Genomic DNA, 22,990 nt, shown 5'->3' with positions numbered 1-22,990 from the left:
CCGTGGTGAGGGCATTGAGTTCCCTCAGAATCTGCAGCTCTTGCACCTCTGCACTGGGGAGATTTGAGCAAATATAATTTCTTTTCCAGTGATCTATTGCACCCCATGTATTTGGGGTGGGTGGGTGAAGGAGGAAAAGGGTATTCTTGTCAGACCCTCGCCCTCCACATTTCATCCGACACTTCTCACTTGTGTAGGAAACAGTTTGGGAGCGAGCGATCAATATTAGTTTGTTGGATCCTAATTGCGTGTTATGTATGTGAACTTTTAAGCAGAATGACTTGCCACAGGGAATAGCTTTTCACAGCTTGTAAGTCAAGCAAGCATCCGCAGCCTGAAAGAGGAGCAGCCTGCTAAGCGTGTTACACATGAGAAATGATTGTGTTAAGAGAATCGTAATTGTGAATAGCAAGCACTAACCCTTAGGCCACTGGTTAGAGTCTTCCCGGATTAATGACTGGGAGCCTTTTTCCAGGCAGCAAGACAAGCAACATTTCAGTCAGAGCAATATGGTACAGCTGGGGGGGGGATCTAGCACGGTTTGAACTATTCCGTCTCTACGGGAAGGGCAACAGAGGGCTCAGAGTCTGGATGAGCCCAGAGTCAAAGGTAGAGGTGTAGTGGGACAGAGACAGGCATGGATGAGCTCCTCCCACTTAATCCACAGCAGGGAGGAGGATATAACCTTCTGCGTGCCATATAAACGAGCTTTTCTCAAAGAGAAAGCCACCTGATAAGGTAAGCAGAAGAAGGGGTTGGTTGTATCTGCATGCCCGGCTAAGGGTTACATTGCCACATTTAGTTTGATAAAAATAAACAAATCCCAAATTCCCTGTCTTATGGACAACCAAAACGTCACAAAATAGTGAGCAAGCTCTATCATCTTTCTTTGATAGTACAGTTATACCTTGGTTCTCAAACGCCTTCTGACTCGAACGTTTTGGCTCCTGAATGCTGTAAACCCAGAAGTGAGTGTTCCGGTTTGTGAACTTTTTTGGGAAGCTGAACGTCTGACGTGGCTTCTATGGCTTCTGATTGAGTGCAGGAAGCTCCTGCAGCCAATTGGAAGCCACACCTTGGTTTTTGAATGTTTTCAGAAGTTGAACGGACTTCCGGAATGGATTACATTCGAGAACCAAGGTATGATTGTATATGCAAAGGAATAGTTTGCATTTCTCTTCACTTCTGGATCTTTCATTGAAGTTAACTTCCCTCTCCCCCCCCAACCAAAACAACTGGTTTGTGTTGGGCAATGGGAAAGCGCATCTGGCTGTTAACATAAAAAGCTACTGTAGGCTACTTACTTTGTGGCACTGCAGAGTAACTGGAGATCTTAGTAACGGTGTTATCTTGCAGGTTTTTAGTCGAAAGCCCGGGCTCTGTGGAAATCAAAGTGTCTTTAAGGTCCTTGTTCAAAGTGTTGCATCAATCCTTTGTTGAAGAGATTTCCCATGGGACAGGTCACAACGCTAGTGAAAAAGCTTCATTTTGTGGGGATACAAATGCCCTGTTCATTCATTTGAACAACATGCATGGACATGAAGTGTGGCTCGAGTAGGGGTGTGTGCTGTGCATAGCAACACCAATGCCATGTTCCTGCCACCTCCAACTCTGAAGGGGTATTATTCCTGCATTTGGTAAATGGACTTAGAATCTTCCACATAAACAGCGGAACGTACTTAAAATCTTCCTGAGCTTCCCTTTAGCCTCCTTGCCCCTCTCCCCCACTTCTTCTGGCTTCTTCCCCATTTCTTCCTCCTCCTCCCTCCTACTGTAGGTTCCAGTGCTTTTTTCCCTTAAAAAATATTTAGGGCGACTTTCATTTTGATTCAAGAAAACCACCATTTTATAGTTCCAATCAGGAAAAATAAAAACAGTAAATGGACACTGGAGGTAGCAATGGGACTTATGATTCACCATGCTAGAGAAGAAACTAAACATTTAATTTTTTTTTTAGTTTCTGCTCCCATTAGATTCACAAAATGTTTAGGGGTACGTGTAGCCCTGCGTACCCCCAGAAAAAAATGCACTGGTAGGTTCCCTCCCTTTCTCCCGGCCGCAGCTTTCTCAATACCTCTTGCCCAAATTTTACGGAGACCATGTTTTGAAGGATGACACATTTCAAAGTCTTATTTCAGACATTTCTATGGGAAGAGGTCAATCATCCTTGACATCTATCTGGGTTTGGGGAGAAAAGAAACTGGCTCTTTGACACTGGCTGCAAGCTTGAGAAGGAGAGACGTACAGTGATTAACACTCTGTGTCAAAGTGTCTCTTAGTGCCTGGCGCACAAAGGATGTTCCTATGGAAGCTAAGCGCCGAACAGCTGTCATTCGGATTATCTCACTGAGCAAAGTTGAATGGGAAACTTTTACAGTGAAAAGAAGAAGGCAAAGGGAAGTTACAGCTTTATTAAGGCAAGCAGGGGATTTGTCAGGCAGCAAGAGCAACAAAAGCACTTTGCAACCAACATGACATTTATGAACCATGACATGGGGCGTCTAAGGAAGTCGAGTGCCCTGTTCAATTCGGCAGCGGAGATATTCCACGCACGCAGTACAGATAGTCATGTTGAGCAGTGCCAGTCAATGAAGTGAATAAAGAAGGACTTCCGCAAGTGTTTTCTCATATAACATTGCTGCATACAAAAGAGGAGGCTGTACCAGGGCCCCCTACACATCAACTAGATAAGAGAGCATACTTGAAAGCAATGGAGTTTGTATTCAGGTTCATGTTTTTAAAAGGCAAGTACATGTTGACATTTCAAAGGAGCACAGGAATCTGTTTTATACTGGATAAGGATCCCTCCTCGTTGTCCTTCCACTGGCAGGTGAAGACTTTCTTTTTTTTTTATAATAATTTTTATTACACTTTTCCAAATTACAGAAAGAACAGAAGAAAAAGCAGAACAGAAGAAAAAAAAAAAGAAAAAAGAACAAAAAATCACATCCATTTCAACAGCTTATTTCAAATTTCCATTGGACTTCCCCACATCTCCCGCATAATGCATTCTTGATAATAAAGTCATCAGCAAATTATACCCTTATTTCGTGTGTTTCTGTATATTTTCAGTTGCAATTTAAGTTTAAATCTCTTATTCTCCATTTACTCTAAAAATATAACATGATATCATTTTTACCCATTTAAACTTTGATTCTTTCACAAATGTTAGCAATTTCATAGATAATTAAATTTCATTGCTGGGGCTAACGTTCCAAATCATACGACGTCTTATGTTTCATACAACTTATAATACTTTTGCAAATAGTCTTTAAATTTTTTCCAGTCCTCCTCCATTGCCTCTTCTCCCAGGTCTCGGATTCTTGCAGTCATCTCGGCCAATTCCATGTAGTTCATCAATTGCGTCTGCCACTCCTCCAGTGTGGGCAAATCTTGGGTCTTCCAATGCTTGGCGATAAGAATTCTTGCTGCAGTTGTAGCATACAGAAAAAAAGTTCTATCCTTTTTTAACACCTTCTGGCCGACAATGCCCAGAAGGAAGGCCTCTGGTTTCTTGGGAAAGGTGTACTTAAACACCTTTTTTAACTCGTTATAGATCATTTCCCAAAAGGCCTTCAATCTTGGACAAGTCCACCAGAGGTGAAAGAATGTCCCTTCAGCCTCCTTACATTTCCAACATTTATTATCAGACAAATGGTATATCTTAGCGAGCTTGACTGGGGTCATGTACCACCTGTATACCATTTTCATAATGTTTTCTTTCAAGGCATTACATGCCGTAAACTTCATACCGGTGGTCCATAACCTTTCCCAGTCCTCAGACATAATATTGTAACCAATGTCTTGAGCCCATTTTATCATGGCTGATTTAACTGTCTCATCCTGAGTGTTCCATTTAAGCAGCAAGTTGTACATTCTCGATATTACCTTGGTCTTTGGTTCTAACAACTCTGTCTCAAGTTTCGATTTTTCCACCTGGAATCCTATTTTTTTATCTAGCTTAAAAACCTCATTAATTTGGGCATAATGTAGCCAATTTTGCACCTTATCCTTTAATTTTTCAAAGCTCTGCAACCTCCAATTACCTCCAATGTTTTCTATTATTTCCCAATATTTCGGCCAATATGCCTCCATATTGGATGTTTTCCGAGCTTTGGCCTCTATTGGTGAAATCCACCTCGGGGTTTTACTTTCCAATAAGTCTTTGTATTTTTTCCAGACCATAAATATTGCTTTTCTGACAATATGGTTTTTAAACATTCCATGTGTTTTCCCCTTGTCATACCACAAATACGCATGCCAACCTAACGAATTATTAAAGCCTTCCAGATCTAGGACATCAGTGTTTTCCAATAAAATCCAATCTTTCATCCAGCAGAAGGCCGCAGCTTCATAGTATAACCTTAAGTCCGGCAGGGCAAACCCCCCTCTCTCCTTTGCATCAGTTAGTATTTTAAACTTTATTCGGGGCTTTTTGCCCTGCCAGACAAATTTAGAGATGTCCTTCTGCCACTTTCCGAAACAATCCACTCTGTCCACAATCTGCAAGGCCTGGAACAAAAACAACATTTTTGGCAAAACGTTCATTTTTATAGCTGCAATTCGGCCTAACAAGGATAGTTTCAATCTTGACCAAATTTCTAGATCTTTTTTAACTTCTGACCAACATTTTTCATAATTATCTTTAAATAAATTCAAATTCTTGGAGGACAGATTGACCCCCAGGTATTTCACTTTTTTTACAATGTTTAGTTCTGTTTCCTTCTGAAACCCCTCTGTTTCAGTAACCGTCAAGTTTTTCCCTAACACCTTAGTTTTTTGTTTGTTCAGCTTAAAACCCGCCACCCGACCAAATTTCTGAATCAATTCCAAAACTCTTTTTGTACTAGGTTCTGGCTCCTGTAATGTTAAAACCAAGTCATCTGCAAATGCTTTCAGTTTATATTGTTTCGCTCCGACCCGTATTCCTTGTACCTGCCGATCCTCCCTTATCATATTCAGCAAAACCTCCAGGACTGAAATAAACAACAGAGGGGATAGGGGGCACCCCTGGCGTGTTCCTTTTTCAATATGAAGTTCTTCTGTCACCACATTGTTCACTATCAACTTAGCTTTTTGTTCTGAATAGATTGCCTCTATTCCATTCTCAAACCCCCTTCCCACTCCCATCCCTTCCAAGTTTTTCTTCATGAATTTCCAAGAAATGTTGTCAAAGGCCTTCTCCGCATCAATAAAAATTAACACTGCTTTGGTGTTAATATTTGTTTGTAAAAGTTCCAGAATATCGATAATGTTCCTGGTATTATCATACAAATGTCTACCTGGGAGAAAGCCTGCTTGGTCCTTATGGATTACTTCATTTAGTACTTTTTTAAATCTGTTAGCCAAAACATCCGCAAATATTTTGTAATCCACGTTTAGGAGTGAGATGGGGCGGTAGTTCTTGAGTTGAGTCTTTTCAGTTTCCACTTTAGGTATCAGTGTGATGAATGCTTCTTTCCACGTATCCGGTGCCCTCCCTCCCCCCATAATCTGGTTGCAAACCTCCATTAATGGTTGTATCAAATAGTCTTTTAAAATCCTGTAGTACTTGGAGGTGAGTCCATCAGGGCCCGGAGATTTGGCAGGTGAAGACTTTCTTGTTCCAACAGGCTTTTGGGAACTGCCTGCTTTTATTGAAAGAGCTGGGGCCATGCTGTTTTTACTGGAATTATTGGTATGTTTTAAGCATATTTTACACACACACACACACACACACACACACACACACACAATATATATAATTGGTTTTTATTGATTGTTTTTTTTCTATGTTTTTAGTGCTTCTTATTTTTATTGTGTAGGGACGCAGGTGGTGCTGTGGGTTAAACCACAGAGCCTAGGACTTGCCCATCAGATGGTTGGCGGTTCGAATCCCCGCAACGGGATGAGCTCCGATTGCTTAGTCCCTGCTCCTGCCAACCTAGCAGTTCGAAAGCATGTCAAAGTGCAAGTAGATAAATAGGTCCACTCCAGTGGGAAGGTAAACGGCATTTCCGTGCACTGCTCTGGTTCGCCAGAAGCGGCTTAGTCATGCTGGCCACATGACCCGGAAGCTGTACGCCGGCTTCCGAGATGAGCGCTGCAACCCCAGAGTTGGCCACGACTGGACCTAATGGTCAGGGGTCCCTTTACCTTTACTATTTTTATTGCAATCCATTCTGAGTCCCACCAAGGAAAAAAGGTGAAGTATAAATATATAAGTGTATTGGGCCATCTCAGGAGCTAAAGCCAAGAAATCAAAGCACAACATGGTGTCAGTGAAATCAATCCCTTATTCAAGAAACCAAAACAGCGCAGGACTAGTGATCCCAGCAACTCTTCCCTTGCTTCCCCAGCAACAAGGAAGTTGCAAGGACTGAAGGTCCCCACCTTCCCCTCACTTCCTAAGGCTCCTCCTCTCCAGGGTCTTTCCCAAGCAGTCATAAACTGTGCCTGCACACAACCCCCCTCCGTTCTGCCTTCTTCATTTCTTTGAGTTCTAGGAAACTGGTGGGGAGAGACAGAGCTAGTCACAACAGGAGGGGGGAACTGCCTGGGTTTTTCAGCAGCCTGCCTCTCTGTGTCCTGGCCCTACTCCCCTCCAGCCTCTACTTCTACCTCAGAGTCTGAACTGCTCTCTGCCACAGCCTCTTCCTTCTCACCAAATCTTGTTACCGCTTCTGCTTCTGACACCTTCTCTTCCCAGTCTGCTCCTTCTTCTCCCTCTGACCACTCATTATCATTCCACCACCACTCCCCTGGCTCTGAGCCTTCTTCCCCTAGGGGTGCCCTTGGGGGTTCCTCAGCTGATGCCTCCTACCACTCCTAAGCATCCAGCCAGTCCATGACAATCCATCTATCTCAGTATTATCTACACTCAAGGGCAGCGACATTCCTGGGTTTCAGACAATGTATCTTCCCAATCCTATCTTGATGTCAGGTATCGAACCTGGGACCTTCTCTGTGCAAAGCAGATGCTCTACCACTGAGCTCCATCCCACTTTCTCACAGACATCCATGAAAGAAATTAAGAAATGTTTTAGAAAAAGTTAGCTTGGCAACAAATGCGGCCGCAAGAAAACAAGCTCAGGAGTAGGTGAATCTGAACTAAAAAAAGAAAAGGAGAAACAGCCGACTGCTGCCCTTTGTCAGATGTATGAAATCTCATCATGATGCTATGCTGCCCCTGTCCTACAAGGAAATCCGAGCCAGCTCAAGACAAATGTTCAGCAAACAGCTGACTTTGTGCTCCATCTGGACCTCCGCAGCTCCTAATGTAATTTCACATGTGCACAATGGCTCCCAGGAGAGATGGATTCAGAGAATATTTTAAGAATCTCTCAGACTGCATTCCCTTTTGGGCTGCATCACTTGGCTATGATGAAGTCACTTCACTGCCGGTACTTTGTCTGCTTATTTTCTGAGGTGGACTTAAATATGTATATTAGAGATTTGGCAAATAAAAATAAAAATGCTGCAGATGAACAGAGGAAGCGGGTTAGTCTTTTGACAAGTCTGTGACTTGGCCAGGGAAGGCAAAATGAAGAGAAAAACAAAGGAGAGGACACAAAACCACCCTATAAGAACTTGGAGAAACACACACATAGATTATCTGCTGTTTCATGTTCCCCTCTCTCCTTCTCTACCTTGAAAGGTCACACTCCTATATGTAGGGTAATGGGGAGTAGATGGGGGAATATAAGGAGAAGGGAGATGGTGGTTGAGAAGATTTGGCAGTGGTAGTAGATTAGCACAGAGATGGGGGAACTCAGGCCTGAGGGTTGAATGCAGCTTTCCAGGCTTCTCTATATGTCTCCCAGAATCCTCCCCAAACCATACCCCCTTCTGCCCAGACCAAACCCCTGCTTTCCACACTCATTTTTCATCTCCGCCAAGCTAAGCAGTTGGCTCCTTATCTCTCTCGCCCTGACCTAGCCACTGTGATCCACGCAATGGTCACCTCCAGACTGGATTATTGTAACTCGCTCTACGTGGGGCTGCCCTTGAGACTGACCCAGAAACTCCAGCGGGTGCAGAATGCCGCGGCGAGACTCCTTATGGGGTCTTCACTGTGAGATCATATTCATCTAGTACTATACCAGCTGCACTGGCTCCCGGTGGAGTACAGGATCAGGTTTAAGGTGCTGGTTTTAACCTTTAAAGCCCTATACGGCCTAGGACCCTCGTACCTATGGGACCACCTCTCCTGGTATGTCCCACAGAGAAATTTATGGTCTGCAAATAAAAACATCCTGAAGATCCCAGGCCACAGAGAGGTTAGGCTGGCCTCAACTAGAGCCAGGGCTTTCTCGGCTGTGGCTCCAATCTGGTGGAACGCTCTGTCACAAGAGACTAGGGCCCTGCAGGACCTGACATCTTTCCACAGGGCCTGCAAGACAGAGCTGTTCCACCAGGCCTTTGGTCAGGGCGCAGCCTGACCCCCTCCTCTGGCAATCTGCGCAGAATGTTGCTTAATGGTTGCCATTAATTTGATTTTAATTAATTTTATAATGAATGTTTTTAGAATGTTGGATTATTTTTATTGTTGTTAGCCGCCCTGAGCCCAGCTTCGGCTGGGGAGGGCGGGATATAAATAAAAATTTATTATTATTATTATTATTGTTGTTGTTGTTGTTGTTGTTGTTGTTGTTGCCTGGCTAGATTGCATCTTTGAACTTTGCCCATGCTCCCTGTTTGCCTGGATGGGGGATGGAGAGAGGTATGCGAGTGAATCAATGTTTTGCTTCTGGCCCCTGCCCACCACTGACCTGTGGCTGGCTGTTGGGAGGTTGGCTAGAAAGGAACTGCAGCCGTTTGGCTGGAAAGAGGTCCTCAACCCAAGATCAGAACATTCTCCCTTCCTTACATGAGCAGTGTGTAAGAGCAGCTTGAGAACATATTTGCATACTTGATATATCTTTCGTCTTTCGAGGTGCAAATCAGACATTCCTGAATCCCTACGCAACACCGGACTGTAGGAAGCTGCTCTAGACTGAGTCAGAGCAGTGGTTCGCCTTACTCAGTAGTATCTGTTGGCTGACAATGGTTCTTCAGGTTTCTGGTTTTCATTGTTTCTAAGCTTTACCTGGAGATGGTGGGAATTGCAGCCTAAGATTTCCTGCAGGCAAAGCACACACTCTACCACTGAGCTACCACCCTTTCCCCATCCTTAGGCTTTGAGGGGGAAACTTGATGCCACTTAGCCTAGGGGCATTGCATGGAGCATGTGGGTTCAATTTGCCATATTGAACTTTCCACATAAACAACAAATGTAGTGAGATGTTTTCCAGTTGGACCATCCTAGGTGGAATGGGATACATGTTGGAATAGCAATATCAGAGCTTGGTAAGTATTTTAATCATTTATTGTTGGATGAATTTCTCAGAAAAGTGCAGAAAGTGATTCATGCAGATAAACATAACTTACCGGTACTTTTTGTGAGGGAATCCAAAACTGGAGTAACCTGACTACTGGATTTTGAAGTTTCCATCGCCGTAGTCTGAAGCCCTGTTGAAAATAACAATAGTCTCAAATGTAGTGGATGAACTGTCTAATAATAGCTTAAGAACAACTTAGTACTAACCGAGAGATTTGATCCTTGGTACGTTAAAGCAATAGTAGGGTTTGTATGGTGGGGTAAGTCAAACTATGGTTAAGCAAGAATTCAAGAGTGCAAGAATTCGGGTTTCTCACTGGTCATTTTGCCACTGCACATGTGCTGTGCCATGGTTTGGCTTAGGATATTGACTGAACCTGGTCTTGTGGTTTAGCTCTTCCAGCTTAGTGAATATCTTTGCTTGTTAAATTCATTCTTCTTACAACAGAGTTTACAATGGAGCTTTAGTAACCTCCCAGAAACTTTATGGTTCTGTATTTAGGTGGGGAAACAACATCATGGTAGCTGAGAAAATGCTCTACCATGGCCACATTTACTCTCAGTATTTATGTGATTTTTGTGTGTGCAGGTTTTAAGCAAAGCACAAAAATATAGACTTCACTTACTTTGTGTGGAGGTGTCCGAGACTGGAGTAACTTGAGTAACAGATTCTGAGAGTGGCAAAGATGTAGTCAGAAACCCTGTTGAAAATAACCATTGCAGTGAACAATCCAATAATAGGTTAATGACAACAATAACTGAGAGTTTGATTGGATTCTTGATGTACCAACACAATACACACAAAACATGACTTTTCATCAATATTGCAGTGACCTTACAATGACAACACAGGCTAATCCCTGGAGGCCAATGTTTTAAGATGAGAATATAAATTTCTAAGTACTCTGTGGTGCTGGGCAACATAGTAAAGAGTGAAGTTTCATGTCTATTCTAAATAATTTCTAGATTATGAAAATATTGTAGAGAAAGTGAATAGAATTTTGAGGCCACAAAAATCCAGCAGCATTTTTTGCAAAGCAATGTTTGCACTGACATTACAAACTTTTCTCCAACAAACGAAAACATTTTTATTTGCCCAGGCATTTTAAATTTGTTTTACTGCCTGAGCCTGCTTCATAGTATTGCTGCCTTTCAGGGTTTTTTTTCCCTATAAAAGATGTGTGGTGTTGATGTGATGTATTATCATTTTTACTGTTGCTGTACACCACTGTGGATTCTGTCATAAATGTGGTTTAGAAATTTTATAAATAATACAAAAAAAAGTATTGCCTGCTGAACATGCATTAGTACTGAATATATACCAGCATATTCAACTGTTTTCTTAGCATGACTGAATTTATACCTTGAAAACATGTGTGCGGTGATTTATGGAATGAAGTGTTTTTCTTTTGTTTCTGCAGACGTCGCATTGTCAAAGAGGCTTCAGTTAGATTGAGTTCATGCATATCATATGCTCTTTGGATTTCAGGTGGCTCATAACTTAATTTGACTTACCATAAGGGAGAACTATTTCTTCAGATGAAATGTCATTTCCAGGGAAGGGATACACAGACATGCATTTGAAAGCCTGATAAATGGATGGCCAAGTTGTACTTCGTATTGTCAACAGTGATCTCCTCTCATAAAAACCTCCCTCAAACTTTGCATCTTCTTTTTGTATGGATATTCCTTTGAAAAATAAGTAGAAATGAGATCGGTCTTTATTTATTCCTTTTTTAACCTTTAAAACTCATATTCAAACCTTTAAAACTCAAAGAAAACTCAAACCAGCTAACAAGAAGGATAAACCCATAGCTCAGAGCTTTAGCACTGGGCCACAGTAAAGTGACAGAGCATCTATTTTGCATGCAAAAGATCCTGGGTTAAATCTTGGTGCTTCCAGAAAGGGCTGACAAAGACTTCTGCCAGAAACCCTGGAAAGTCAATACTGAGCTTTCTGGAACAATGGTCTGACTTAGCTTAATGTGAACATCATTTCAGTGCCAGGTTAAATTGCACCTCTTCTCCCTGCTTTTGAGGAATTATGATAATGGAATCCTTACTGTTGTGTGTGCCTCTTTCTCTGTATTTTTGAGGAAGGTGGAGCATTAGTTTATCATTAAATGAGAGTTGTGTTCAGCATAAAAGCTGCTTTTCCTCCCACATAGATTATGAATGTTTACATTCTCCTGCTCACAGAAAGAGTACTGTGCTCTCTGGTTACAGCAGGATATTTTTTAAAAGTGAATTTTTGAAATGCCATTTTAGATAATGTTTGCATTACCTCTGGATTTGTCCTTCAGTATCTCTCCATCCATGTACCACCGAAGGTCGGGCTTAGGAAATGCCTTCCTTACCACACAAGTAATATTAGCCTATTAGAAAATCAAAGGAGAACAAGTCAATAATGGCTTGGCTATAATGAACATTACATTGCAGAGTAATGTTGGATCTTTGTGTGGGATAATCAGCCTCACGTAACCTGTCTTTTGTACTTATTTATTTACAGCACTTATGTGCTTATCTGCCAAGGTACCCAAGGTGGTTTACACTTTTAAAATACCCAAACAAATACATGTTATTAAATGTAAAGTTGCCCTGTGGTGGCGATGAGACTGTCCAACTGATGTTTTGTTTACCTGTCTCCCTCACTGCCTTCTTCCCTGAAGAAGTCCCAGTGTCCTTTAACCTGAGGGGGAGAGCAGTTTGACTGGAACAGGGACCAGGCCTTTTCTTTTGCCTGCCCCCTTTGCTTTCTCCCTCTTCCCCCACAGGGAAGATGGTCTAAATCACCATAGTAAAGGTGCCATATCAATCAATAAATCAATAAGATGTTTGAATACTTCAGGGTAAGCTTTACAGAAACATTCAGTCTTTGATCCTCTGTCCCCATAATCACCCTGAACATTTTGTACAGAGCTGCAGGTGTAATGAAACCACTAAAACATTACCACTAAAATAGTTCCAAACATGAAGGAAAGGACGATCATAGCTGTGGCTCCATCTGGCATGCGTTTAGTCTAAAGGCAGAGAGGATGTGGTTTGGTACCCCGTAGACAGTGCTAAATATGAGGACACGGCGAGCAGACCGCAAGAGCCTTATTCTCGATGCATACAATGCAAAATACTAAACTACCTAGAGAAAGATGAGCTGTTAAAAAAACGCTTTTACCTTCATAGATCTGCTCGTACCTGCAGAGTGTTTTGTTAACTGAAGTTTGAAACTGAATGTGATCTGAGGTGCAAAATATAGACAGGGACTTAACATTTCCAGCCGTTTTAGAAAGCTCAGAACTGTGGGTGGTTGCTGTATTTTTTACTGCCCCCCTGTTGACCATATAAATAATTTATTTCACTTTTCTCTGCGGGTATAAAACTGAGAACAAGAAATGCAATAGGAAGATGGACAGATATAGGAACAACATCACATGAGATTGAAATGATTCCTTAGGCTATCGAAGCAGGGATTATGTTAAAAGATGGACCTGTGTTTTCAAGCATATCAAACTTAGGGAAAATGTTATGATCTGAAATGGGCCAAAGAAAACATTTTATTTTAAAATTAAAATAATATTGTTTTAATTATATATATATTTGTTAAAATCTGAATTAGACAGGATGACTCCTGGAGCCTTCTTCGGTTGCTTCAGTTGTTCTTCTTGCATGTAAATATATACAGTTACCAGTGTACAAAGCTTGGCTCTCATTACCAATCCCCTCTATGCATTGCCTGATAATGCATAGAGGGGATTGGTAATGGGCGTGGTCTGCTCCTGAGATGATCCCATTCATAAGAAGGGAACGACATGGAGGGGAACGACATGGGCAACTGTCTTATACTGAATCAGAGCATTGGTCCATCTAGCTTTTCATTGTGTACATCGACAGGCCTCAGCTCTCCAGGATTTCAGAGAGGGGACATTATGAGCCCTGGAGATGCTAGGAATTGAACATAGTGCCTTCTGTATGCTTCCAACTCTATGATTCCATGATTCTATTCAAGGCAGCTGCTCCAGCACTGAGCTACAGCCCTTTCCCTGTGGTCAGGTAAATCCTGAAACAGGTTGCATGTGAACAAAGGACAAGGATGAGATAATGAGATAATGTGTTGTTCTTTTCTATTCTTTTATACCACCTGCAGATGTCAAAGAACAAGTACTTCAAGCTAATGAGCATTCTGAATTCTTTCCTTCAAAGGTTCAATACCACCCAAGGGCCACATAATTACTAGGAGGAAATTCTGACTGGATGATTCCAAACTTGAGGGGGAAATGTTCCCAGATCAGTTGCCCTAGCTGGTTTGCTTGTGGCTGAATTCTCAATTTTGTCCCATTTGATTGGATGACTGGAGCAATAAAGCTATACACTAACTCATGCATTTGTACCTCTAAATTTACTAACCTCTCTTGTGAAACTTGCTTGGAGTCCAATAGAGATTTCTGGTTTCACTTGAGCACAGAAAGAAAATACACGTTTATATTAGTTAGACAGCAGCCAAGTCAGCACTGCAAATTCTTACACAATAATCATTACTTTGCATTTATGAAACAGATTCAAATAGAAGACGAGATGATGTTCAAGAACAGTACTACAGATACTAGGATCCATTCAACAGCCTAGCAATAGCTCAGTTATGGCTTTGGTTTCAACTCCCCACTGAGTGCAGTTTCTTGGGGGAATGAGACTAGTTTCCTTATTTCTACTTCGCCAAAATCTGAAGGACAATTCACAGAGGCTTGACTGTTAAAATAACTTAAGACATTTTCTTCCCATTTCTTCCTATGCAGCCACCTGCATCCTTTCTCAATCTTGGGTTCCCAGATGTTGTTGGACTACAACTCCTATCTTCTCTATCTAGCAGGCCAGGGATAGCTGTATTCTGTTGTATTCTGAGTTGTATTCTGACAACATCTGGGGACCCAGGTTTATTGCAGATATTAATATTGCACAGCATGAAGAAATTGGATGCATAAAAATGGAATAATTTTGGAATATAAATATCCATAAGTATTATTCAAAGTTCTTCAAAAAACAGATACAAAACAATCAATGATACATTCAGAAATTTGTATAAAGCATATGCATATTCAAGCATAGGTTCTTCTTCTTAAATATATAACATAATTGTGATCAAATCAAAGATCAAAGCTCTGTTTCTTTCATATCCTGCATTAGTCTGCATCCAGCCTAAGGTTATGCAACTCCTGGAGAGGCATCTTATCATATCCTTTTCTCACTGTGCCAAAAGGCAAAGGCAACTACCTTTCAAAATGAAGATTTGCAAGTGAATACCTTGAACACGTGATCTAAGGTTAAACATTCATGTGAAGAGAACATCAACAATTAATTATCAACCCAGTTAGAAGCTCAAAGAGCTCTTTCTAGCTTAGCATATTCCAAATAAATTTTCCAATGTTAAACCCTTAGCAACACACATACAGGCATTCTCTATTTCAGTGTGCAATTAAACAATTAACAAAGTTGAGCAACTAGAGGGTCAGGGAGGCTTTCTGAACAAGGTGAGGCAAGGCAGATGACTGCTGAGAAAGGATTTGCCACAAATTGGGCTTGGATCCTAAACCAAGATAATTTAAGGAAGTCCCCAGAAGGAAACTTTGCTGTCTTTTCTTTCCTCCCCTGAGCAGCCCCCTGAGCTATGTCCCACATTTTTCCCCCTCTGAGGAAGGTTATAGATTGGTGGCAGAACATCTGCTTGGTCAAAGGGTTCACTCCCCAGTATCTCCTGGTAGATTTGGGTAAATATTGCTAAGCAAGATGGAGCAATGATTGACTCAGTATAAGACAACTATCTATGTTCCTCCATAGAGACTTTCTTAGGGTTGCAGACGGCAGGTAGTGGGAAGAGCTGACTTGAAGCTTTCATTCTGTGAACTCCCTTCAATTCACTTAGATTGGGGTCCAAGGCAATTTTCCATCAATGGCGATGATCTATGGGCAAACTCAGATTGTGCGAGCACCCCATCTCAAGCCCAGATGCCAAGCACTGGGCATTCCAGTACATGGATACTGAGGCTATTAAAACACTCCAGATATCATAAGCCACTGGTACACCAGATCATCAGAGGATTTGGGATAATATCTAACATGCTCAGGATTGCAACGCTGTAGAGCAGAGCCAACAAAGGGATGCATTTCCTGAGACTTTATAAGGCAGGCATTACTCTCCCTCACATCGTTGGCATGCCTTTCTTCATTCAAACTCCCCAGTAGAAAATCTATTTATACAATTAGGATGCAACAAGTTGCAATGCCATCATTCTGTTATAGCAAGGACATTGGTAAATAGAATCCTGTTGCAAAGAGAACGGCCTGCTTGTAATTAATTTTTGGCTCCTCTGTGAATGTAGGCTTTGTACTGACGAGCACTGGACAGAATGTAACACAGGAGGGGGAAGAACTTGTGGTCCTCCAGATGTTAGAATCCTAGAACCATAGAATTGTCAAGTTGGAAGGGACCCCGACTCTACAATTGTTGGACTCTAGCTCCCAGCAGACCTAGGAAGCATGGCCACTGATCACAAACAATGGATGTTGCGGTCCAACATACGCATGGCCACAGTTTCCCTGTCCCTGCAGTACAGCATTGCCACACAGTGGCCTTGTTTAAACCATACTATGGGGTTGGACAGGGACGCGGGTGGCGCTGTGGGTTAAACCACAGAGCCTGGGACTTGCTGATCAGAAGGTCAGCGGTTCGAATCCCTGAACCGGGTGAGCTCCTGTTGCTTGGTCCCTGCTCCTGCCAACCTAGCAGTTCAAAAGCACGTCAAAGTGCAAGTAGATAAATAGGTGCCGCTCCGGCGGGAAGGTAAACGGTGTTTCTGTGCACTGCTCTAGTTTGCCAGAAGCGGCTTAGTCATGCTGGCCACATGACCTGGAAGCAGTATGCCGGCTCCCTCGGCCAATAAAGCGATATGAGCACCGCAACACCAAAGTCGGTCACAACTGGACCTAATGGTCAGGGATCCCTTTACCTATGGGGTTGGACTAGATGACCTTTAAGTGCTTTCCAACTCTAGAATTCTATGATTCTATTCAAATGAGTTTAGATGAGTCTCAGGTTTGCATCACCTCCACCACCACCACCCCGCTTCACATCCTCTCTTCTTCTAGCATGGCTGCAAGGAGGCGAAGAGAAGCAATTGCTTCCCGTTTCAAGGGACCGTGGTTTGGTTTTATGTCTGTTGCTCACCCAGCCTTGTTCCCACAGTGCTGAATTGTGGTGTTTAGCATCATAGCCAAGGACAGTGTTTGCTAGAGAAAGAGCAGGCCAATTATATAGTCAACCAGTAAACACCCCAAGCGGATGAATGCAAAAAATGCAGACCAGGTGGTTTAAATTAAGGTCAGGAAGAGGTTGGTTAAGTAGCTGAATATTTTGCAGCTCCCAGAGCTGCTCTCTGCATTCTCACAATGCTGCGTCAACAGTCTTATTGTGTCATCCTTCCTTTGATCCAGTTCTGCAGTAACACTCATTGCCTCCACTTTGGTCCTCCACGTCTGCCAATTATCCTTCCCCAGTGACTTGGGTTGGGCTTTGTTCCCTCCAGATGGGTTTGTTTTACTTTGAAGTGAAGTTATGTTTTCTTAATGACTAATATCCTTCATCCCCCAACTCTGTTTCTGAGCATCTTCTAACCCAGTTGGGTGAAAAGACAAATTTTGCAGGATGTTGGGGTTTGTTTGTTTTCTTGCTAGCTATTATTTTGTACTCTCAACCAGGGAATGCAGCAGACAGCAAGGGCTAGTGCTATTATATGGAAGAGAGGAAATATAAACTAAACAGTCTGTCTGACTTTTGTCCAGTAGTTAGTGATAATACTGGGGTGGGTGGTCACACTTCTGTAAGAAGTGAAGAGCAAAGCTTGAAAAGGGCAGCATCAGGAGCAAACACAAATCTATCTCAAACAATCCATCCATTCCACTAGGTGCTCTATCCATTTGACCAGATCATCTTTATGGTCTTGTATTTTTTCTTATCTATCAAGTTGTCAATGGCAGATAAAAACCCTGAACTATGTATGATCAGTGTGCCTGTCACAATCAAAACTGCATTTATCAGTCCAGTTAGTCCTGCCTCCAATACTCGGTGACCTTCAGGTTTCCTTCCAAGTCTATAATTCTATGATTATCAGAACAAACAAGTCCTGCCCCTTGTTTTCCATGCATGCCTGCAGCAGGACGGTCTGCAAGAAGGGAGCTTGTACAGTAAATCCTTGCTTGCTATGATCCTGCCTCCAACCTTTGGCAAGCATCCTTATTCAAATGCTTGTAACCTCCCTAGACTCATATAGACATGCTCTAGGAAGTTTCTTTCCACAGAAAAATAATAATCCACATATTAAACTACATATCAAGGAGAGGTGTCGACTCTGTCCTAGTCCCTGACATGTTAGTTTTCCATATGCAAGAATGTCACTCCTCTCCTCAGTGGAGTGCATTTTGTTATAGAAACCATCACCAGACATAGACTTATCTAATCAATGAGAACTGGGACTAAGGGCTCATGAAGACTGCCACTTGCCCCTGGGAAAACCCAATCTTTACCGCTGAATCGGAGCAAACATCAATTGGGTTTTCTGCAGATTGACATTTGCTCTGATTCAGTGCTAAAGAGCAGGTTTTCCTGGGGGAAGTGGTGCTTTCTAGACATGGCACAAGCGGGTGTGTGGGCAACCCGATATTTCAGGAGAATGGTAAATTCACATTATGGCAACCTTTCCAGCATCTGAAGTATTCTATATTCCTTTCACTCTTCATCTCAGCTTTCATGGAGTATGATTCCCTAACACAGATGCTCAATCAAATTCTGATTGCCATTGGAGCTCCTGCTCCAGATCTCACAGCCATGTGAGGAAAGGCAGGTGTCAATTTGGATTAGGGCTGTTGCTGCTGGGCTGCCCACCCAAGCATGGTGTGACAGGTAACTTCTTTGTGGGCACCAGGCAGAGATGTGGCTTTTTAGTAAAACATTTTGCTGATGAAATAACTTTTGGGCTGCCTCAGCTTGCATTTATGTTGATGACTGCTGGATTTGTCAATTTGAGTTTTATTGCACTGGTAAAACAAACATTATTGATTTTACACAGCACGATTATTTAATCTGTTGGCTGCGGAGCAGAATTTTTAAAAAACTTGCCCTTTTACTGTTTCTGCCCTGAATGGAATGTAAACTGAAGCACATTACTTGCAACAGGAACACGGTCAGTCGAGCAGCAATGTAAATGCATTATCTGGAGTCACTGCGAAAGAGATACTGTTTAAAAGATTATAATGCCCCTCATTAAAAACAAATCTTAATGTGTCAATTACTGCTTACCACTGTTCTTAACAACAAGACTGATTTCTGAGCGGCTTGTTCCAGTTGGATATGTAGCAAAGTTACACTCATACACGCCAGACATTTCCAGACTCACATTCTTCAGCTGCAGAATCCATTGACTGCATTCTATGTTGCTGGCTGTAATATCAGTGTGGCCACCCAGGCAATTGTGGACATCCTTCCTGAAACTTACAGAGTAGTTGTAAGCCTTTTCATGGTATCGTGTGCCATAGGTAGGGTGGTATACAGCTATCTTTCTCGGCCGACCATCCCGAATCTTTGTCCACTGCATTTGTGTTACATAGATATCCTTTTCCTTCGGGATGCTACATGATAGAGTCACATTGCTGCCAGGCAAACCATAGACAGTTTTCCCGTCCTGAAGGATGATGTTAGACTGGGCTGCAAGAGAACACAAATGCACACAGTGTCATTTTCACATGCTCTATATCCTCATGTTTATAATTCCTAGGTTCCCACCACACACCTGGCAGTAGAATATGGGGAAACTGGCATGAGCAATGTGATGGAGATAGTGGTGCAAAAACAGTGGTTCTCAAAGGGTGTGGCCTGGTGTGGCAGGAGACTCTGACAAATGTGGCATGAGATTCAAGGGCAATCAATATTATATTTGGGAATGATCCATGTTATTACATAGCTGCATTATTTTATACCTTCGGGATGTCCCACAAACATTATAAATTAGCTGTGTTCTATGTTATAAATGTAGCACTGCTAAGAGTTGTCTCTTTTTGTTTTCCATTGTATTTGTTTTCAATAAAAATTGGAATGGCACGAGCAAATTTTTATTCTGAAAGTATGGCCTAGAGAAAAAAGGCTAAAAGATTGGCCCCCACAGCCCTTTTCTACCTGTGTAGAATGCTTCAATGCTGGAAGAGTCTCTTTGCCTGCTATCACACCTCAGAAAGCCAAGAGATCTGGGGACCCCTTCTTATGTGCACATAAGGTAAAGGTAAAGGTAAAGGTAAAGGGACCCCTGACCATTAGGTCCAGTCGTGGCCGACTCTGGGGTTGCGGCACTCATCTCGCTTTATTGGCCGAGGGAGCCGGCGTACAGCTTCCGGGTCATGTGGCCAGCATGACTAAGCCACTTCTAGCGAACTAGAGCAGCGCACAGAAACACCGTTTGCCTTCCCGCCAGAAGGTGTCCTGGGCATGCTTGCAAATGGGGGTGGGCCAAGGTAGCCTGGGCTGGTAAGGGACGGGGGGGTTGAGGGAGTGTCCCCGATTTGGGACAGAAAATGTTGGGAGCATATTCCCGTGTGAGAAGAGATTGCATGGGTTTTTATGAGATGGTGCAGGGGTCAAGTGAACAGCTTTATCTAGGACCTACAATCATAGTATCCTGGCCTTTAAACACTGTGTGAGTACGCCTTAAGAGACTTTTTAGAATAAAGAGCAAGAGTATATATTTCTCTAACGAGGAACAAAGAGCAGTATAAACAGCCCAGGGATCTCAATTCAGCATCTTGCATTCAGGAAGCTGCTTCACTTTTGAGAGAATTCTACACAGGAAATTCTTCCTGAGAATTATGCTTAAGAGCATGCATGAAGATCAAAGTGCAACATCAACAGGGAATTAGGAATAAATATTTTAATACTTAACTTTTATTAATAGTCCTTTTATCTCAGAACGTGCTGCAACTCTTGAGTATCTGTATCTTTCAAGTTGTCATGAGGGGTCTATTATCAGGCCAAAGTTGTTAAGTATGGGCTGACTCTAGTTTGACTGTCTGGTCTGCATTTAGGTTTATAATCCTAGCCAGAGAGATTCAGCTGCTTGCCCTATCTGATAGGATCAAGTCTATCCATGAGACTCGCTGAACCAGCACAGGAGCACTTAGGGAGAACCAGTAGATAGAACTACGGTAGCACCACAGCCATTTTGCTTATATTGGTTTTTGGCACATCCTACCATAGCGGTAGGGATAGGGGAGAAACTTGATTCCATTCACTTTTAAAGGCAAACCTGCACAATTTGCCCTTTCTAAAGCATTACACAAAGCAAAGCAGCCAATTTTCTAAATTCACATTTCTGTAAATTCAGCACTGTGGTTCTTCAGTCAAGCAATGTGTAGCATACACTAGGCTGAAGTCCACATAAAATGCATTACCAAAAAAACCACACCATACAAAATGCATTATATTAGGGAGGAAAATTGTTTTTAAAAAATGTATATTGTAGGCAAAACTGCATACAGCTTCTCCCGTCTGCAAACATGCCCATAGGCTCCAAAAAGGTTGGCGACCCCTGTCCTACCAGGATATTCCAGCAGCAGACTTAGGGCACCAAGCTGAAGAGATGCATAATAATAATAATAATAATAATAATATCTATATTTATATAGGTACCTACTGAGAAGATCCATTAAAAAGAAACTGTACTAAAAGGAATTATTGTGAAAATAAGAAATATTTGGGAGGGTGACCAAATTTTGTTTTCACTCAGGACACCATATTGCCAAAGTCCACCCATGGATATTCTCTTAAGCCCCACGTGAAGGAAAAGCTGCATAAGATCACTATAATTTGTGATTAACTAATTCGTGATCAATTCGTGTACAACTAACACCCTTACTTCTGAAATGTTGCAACAGAGTGTGGAACCTGCGGCCCTCTAAATGTTATTGAGCTAAAACTCTTACATCACTGACCAGTGGCCGTGATGGCTGTGGCTTATGGGAGCTGGAATCAAGTATCATCTGCAAGATGCTTCCTGTTTCCCCATTCCCTGTGTTACATTCTGTCCTCTTTAGTGCAAAGTCCACACTGACAGAGGTTCCAAAAAACAGAGAAAAACAGACAACCCAGCACTTTCCTTCAGAAATGAAATTACAGCTTATTCTTGAATTCTTATTAATAAATAGTAAGAATATTTTAACCACATCGTTATTAGCAAACTCCCCTTGAAAATACAGTTATGGTAAGAACCAAAATAATTGTACTTCATATCCAAAAGTGACTTTTCGGAAGTCCCCAAGAAATACGACCATGGCTATAGAGCTTGAAGGAGACACCACATAATTGACTTGGGTCCTCACCCTCAGCTCAGGCATGCAACAGACTTATCAACCTAACAGGAAGAGGTTTCTTTAAAGAAAATGAACTTACCATTGATCAAGTGTGTGAGGATGAACAAATAATGCACCTGAAACTGCCATCTCCTCTCCATCTTTACCTCACGTTGCTAAGAAAAATTATTTTTAAAGAAAGAGTAACAACACATTCAGATGTCTCTCAAAGAAGATAAAATGTTCTGTCCATGGTTAGATATACAACAGAAGGACTTTTCTACTATTTGCATGATGAGTTCTGCTTTTCATGCTTTCTTTCTCACATCTCTGAGAGGAAATAGATGCTTACAGGAAACCACTGTGTTTAGGGTTTTTTTATTTGAATAAACGTATGTTCATATGCAGTTTGCCAGGAAGAAGGAGGAGGAAGAGGAGGAGGAGCAGAAGAAAATGAAACAGCGTATGATAAGAAAACTTGCCCCTATTTCCAAAATATTTTTGGTCATGTTTAGCTGGAGTTTTCAGCTCTAAATAAAACAGTTTGACCTGACAATGGACATTATTATTATTGACTTACCGGTAATTTGTATAGCGCCCTTCACCCAAAGATCTCAGCGTGGTTCATAGCATATAAATGCTAGATGAGAGCCAGTAGTGGTGTAGTGGTTAAGAACGGTGGACTCATAATCTGGGGAACCGGGTTCGCGTCTCCGCTCCTCCACATGCAGCTGCTGGGTGACCTTGGGCCAGTCACACTTCTTTGAAGTCTCTCAGCCCCACTCACCTCACAGAGTGTTTGTTGTGGGGGAGGAAGGGAAAGGAGATTGTTAGCCGCTTGGAGACTCCTTAGGGTAGTGATAAAGCAGGATATCAAATCCAAACTCTTCTTCTTCTACTTCTTCTAGATAAAAACACAAAATACATATTACAAACAAGAACAAAACAAACCAATAACACCTTCTGGTTCCCTGGGAGAACATGAAGCCATTAGTGACATATGTATATCTCATGTGGTGTTAGAGCAAATGCTTGTTCTTTCCCCTTTTATATTATAGCAGGAGTTGTCATCCTAATACCTGTGGGCACTATTGTGACTGCCAAAGGTCTAAATAAATAGCCGCTCCAAAATCCACAATACACAAAGGTCCATTTGCACTTCCTATTCGGCCCATGTTTGCAGCAATTCAGTCTTTCCTACATTGAATACACACCCTTAAGTACACCCATATTTTACTGGATGCTACGATCGCACAC

The 22,990-nt window shown here is 42.1% G+C and overlaps 1 protein-coding gene across 1 annotated transcript in view; it reads right to left on the bottom strand.

Moving 5' to 3' along the window:
* CD96 (CD96 molecule) overlaps nucleotides 1–22,053 on the bottom strand; it is a 32,995-nt gene extending 10,942 nt beyond the window's left edge. Inside the window, exons 1-8 of the mRNA XM_082219754.1 lie at nucleotides 21,834–22,053; nucleotides 18,699–19,103; nucleotides 13,760–13,806; nucleotides 11,643–11,733; nucleotides 10,874–11,047; nucleotides 9,985–10,059; nucleotides 9,409–9,489; nucleotides 1,305–1,379 (exon numbers count right to left, since the gene is read on the bottom strand). Coding sequence (XP_082075880.1) covers nucleotides 1,305–1,379; nucleotides 9,409–9,489; nucleotides 9,985–10,059; nucleotides 10,874–11,047; nucleotides 11,643–11,733; nucleotides 13,760–13,806; nucleotides 18,699–19,103; nucleotides 21,834–21,894 — 1,009 coding nt within the window. The 5' untranslated portion in view covers nucleotides 21,895–22,053. The remainder of the gene's footprint in view (nucleotides 1–1,304; nucleotides 1,380–9,408; nucleotides 9,490–9,984; nucleotides 10,060–10,873; nucleotides 11,048–11,642; nucleotides 11,734–13,759; nucleotides 13,807–18,698; nucleotides 19,104–21,833) is intronic.
* Nucleotides 22,054–22,990: the final 937 nt, after the last annotated feature.

The sequence above is a fragment of the Podarcis vaucheri genome, assembly GCF_965113315.1.
Source record: "Podarcis vaucheri genome assembly, chromosome: 4".
NCBI classification, from domain to species: Eukaryota; Metazoa; Chordata; class Lepidosauria; order Squamata; family Lacertidae; genus Podarcis; species Podarcis vaucheri.
Note: the sequence above shows the minus strand (reverse complement) of the source record. Positions and strands in the feature narration are given on the sequence as shown.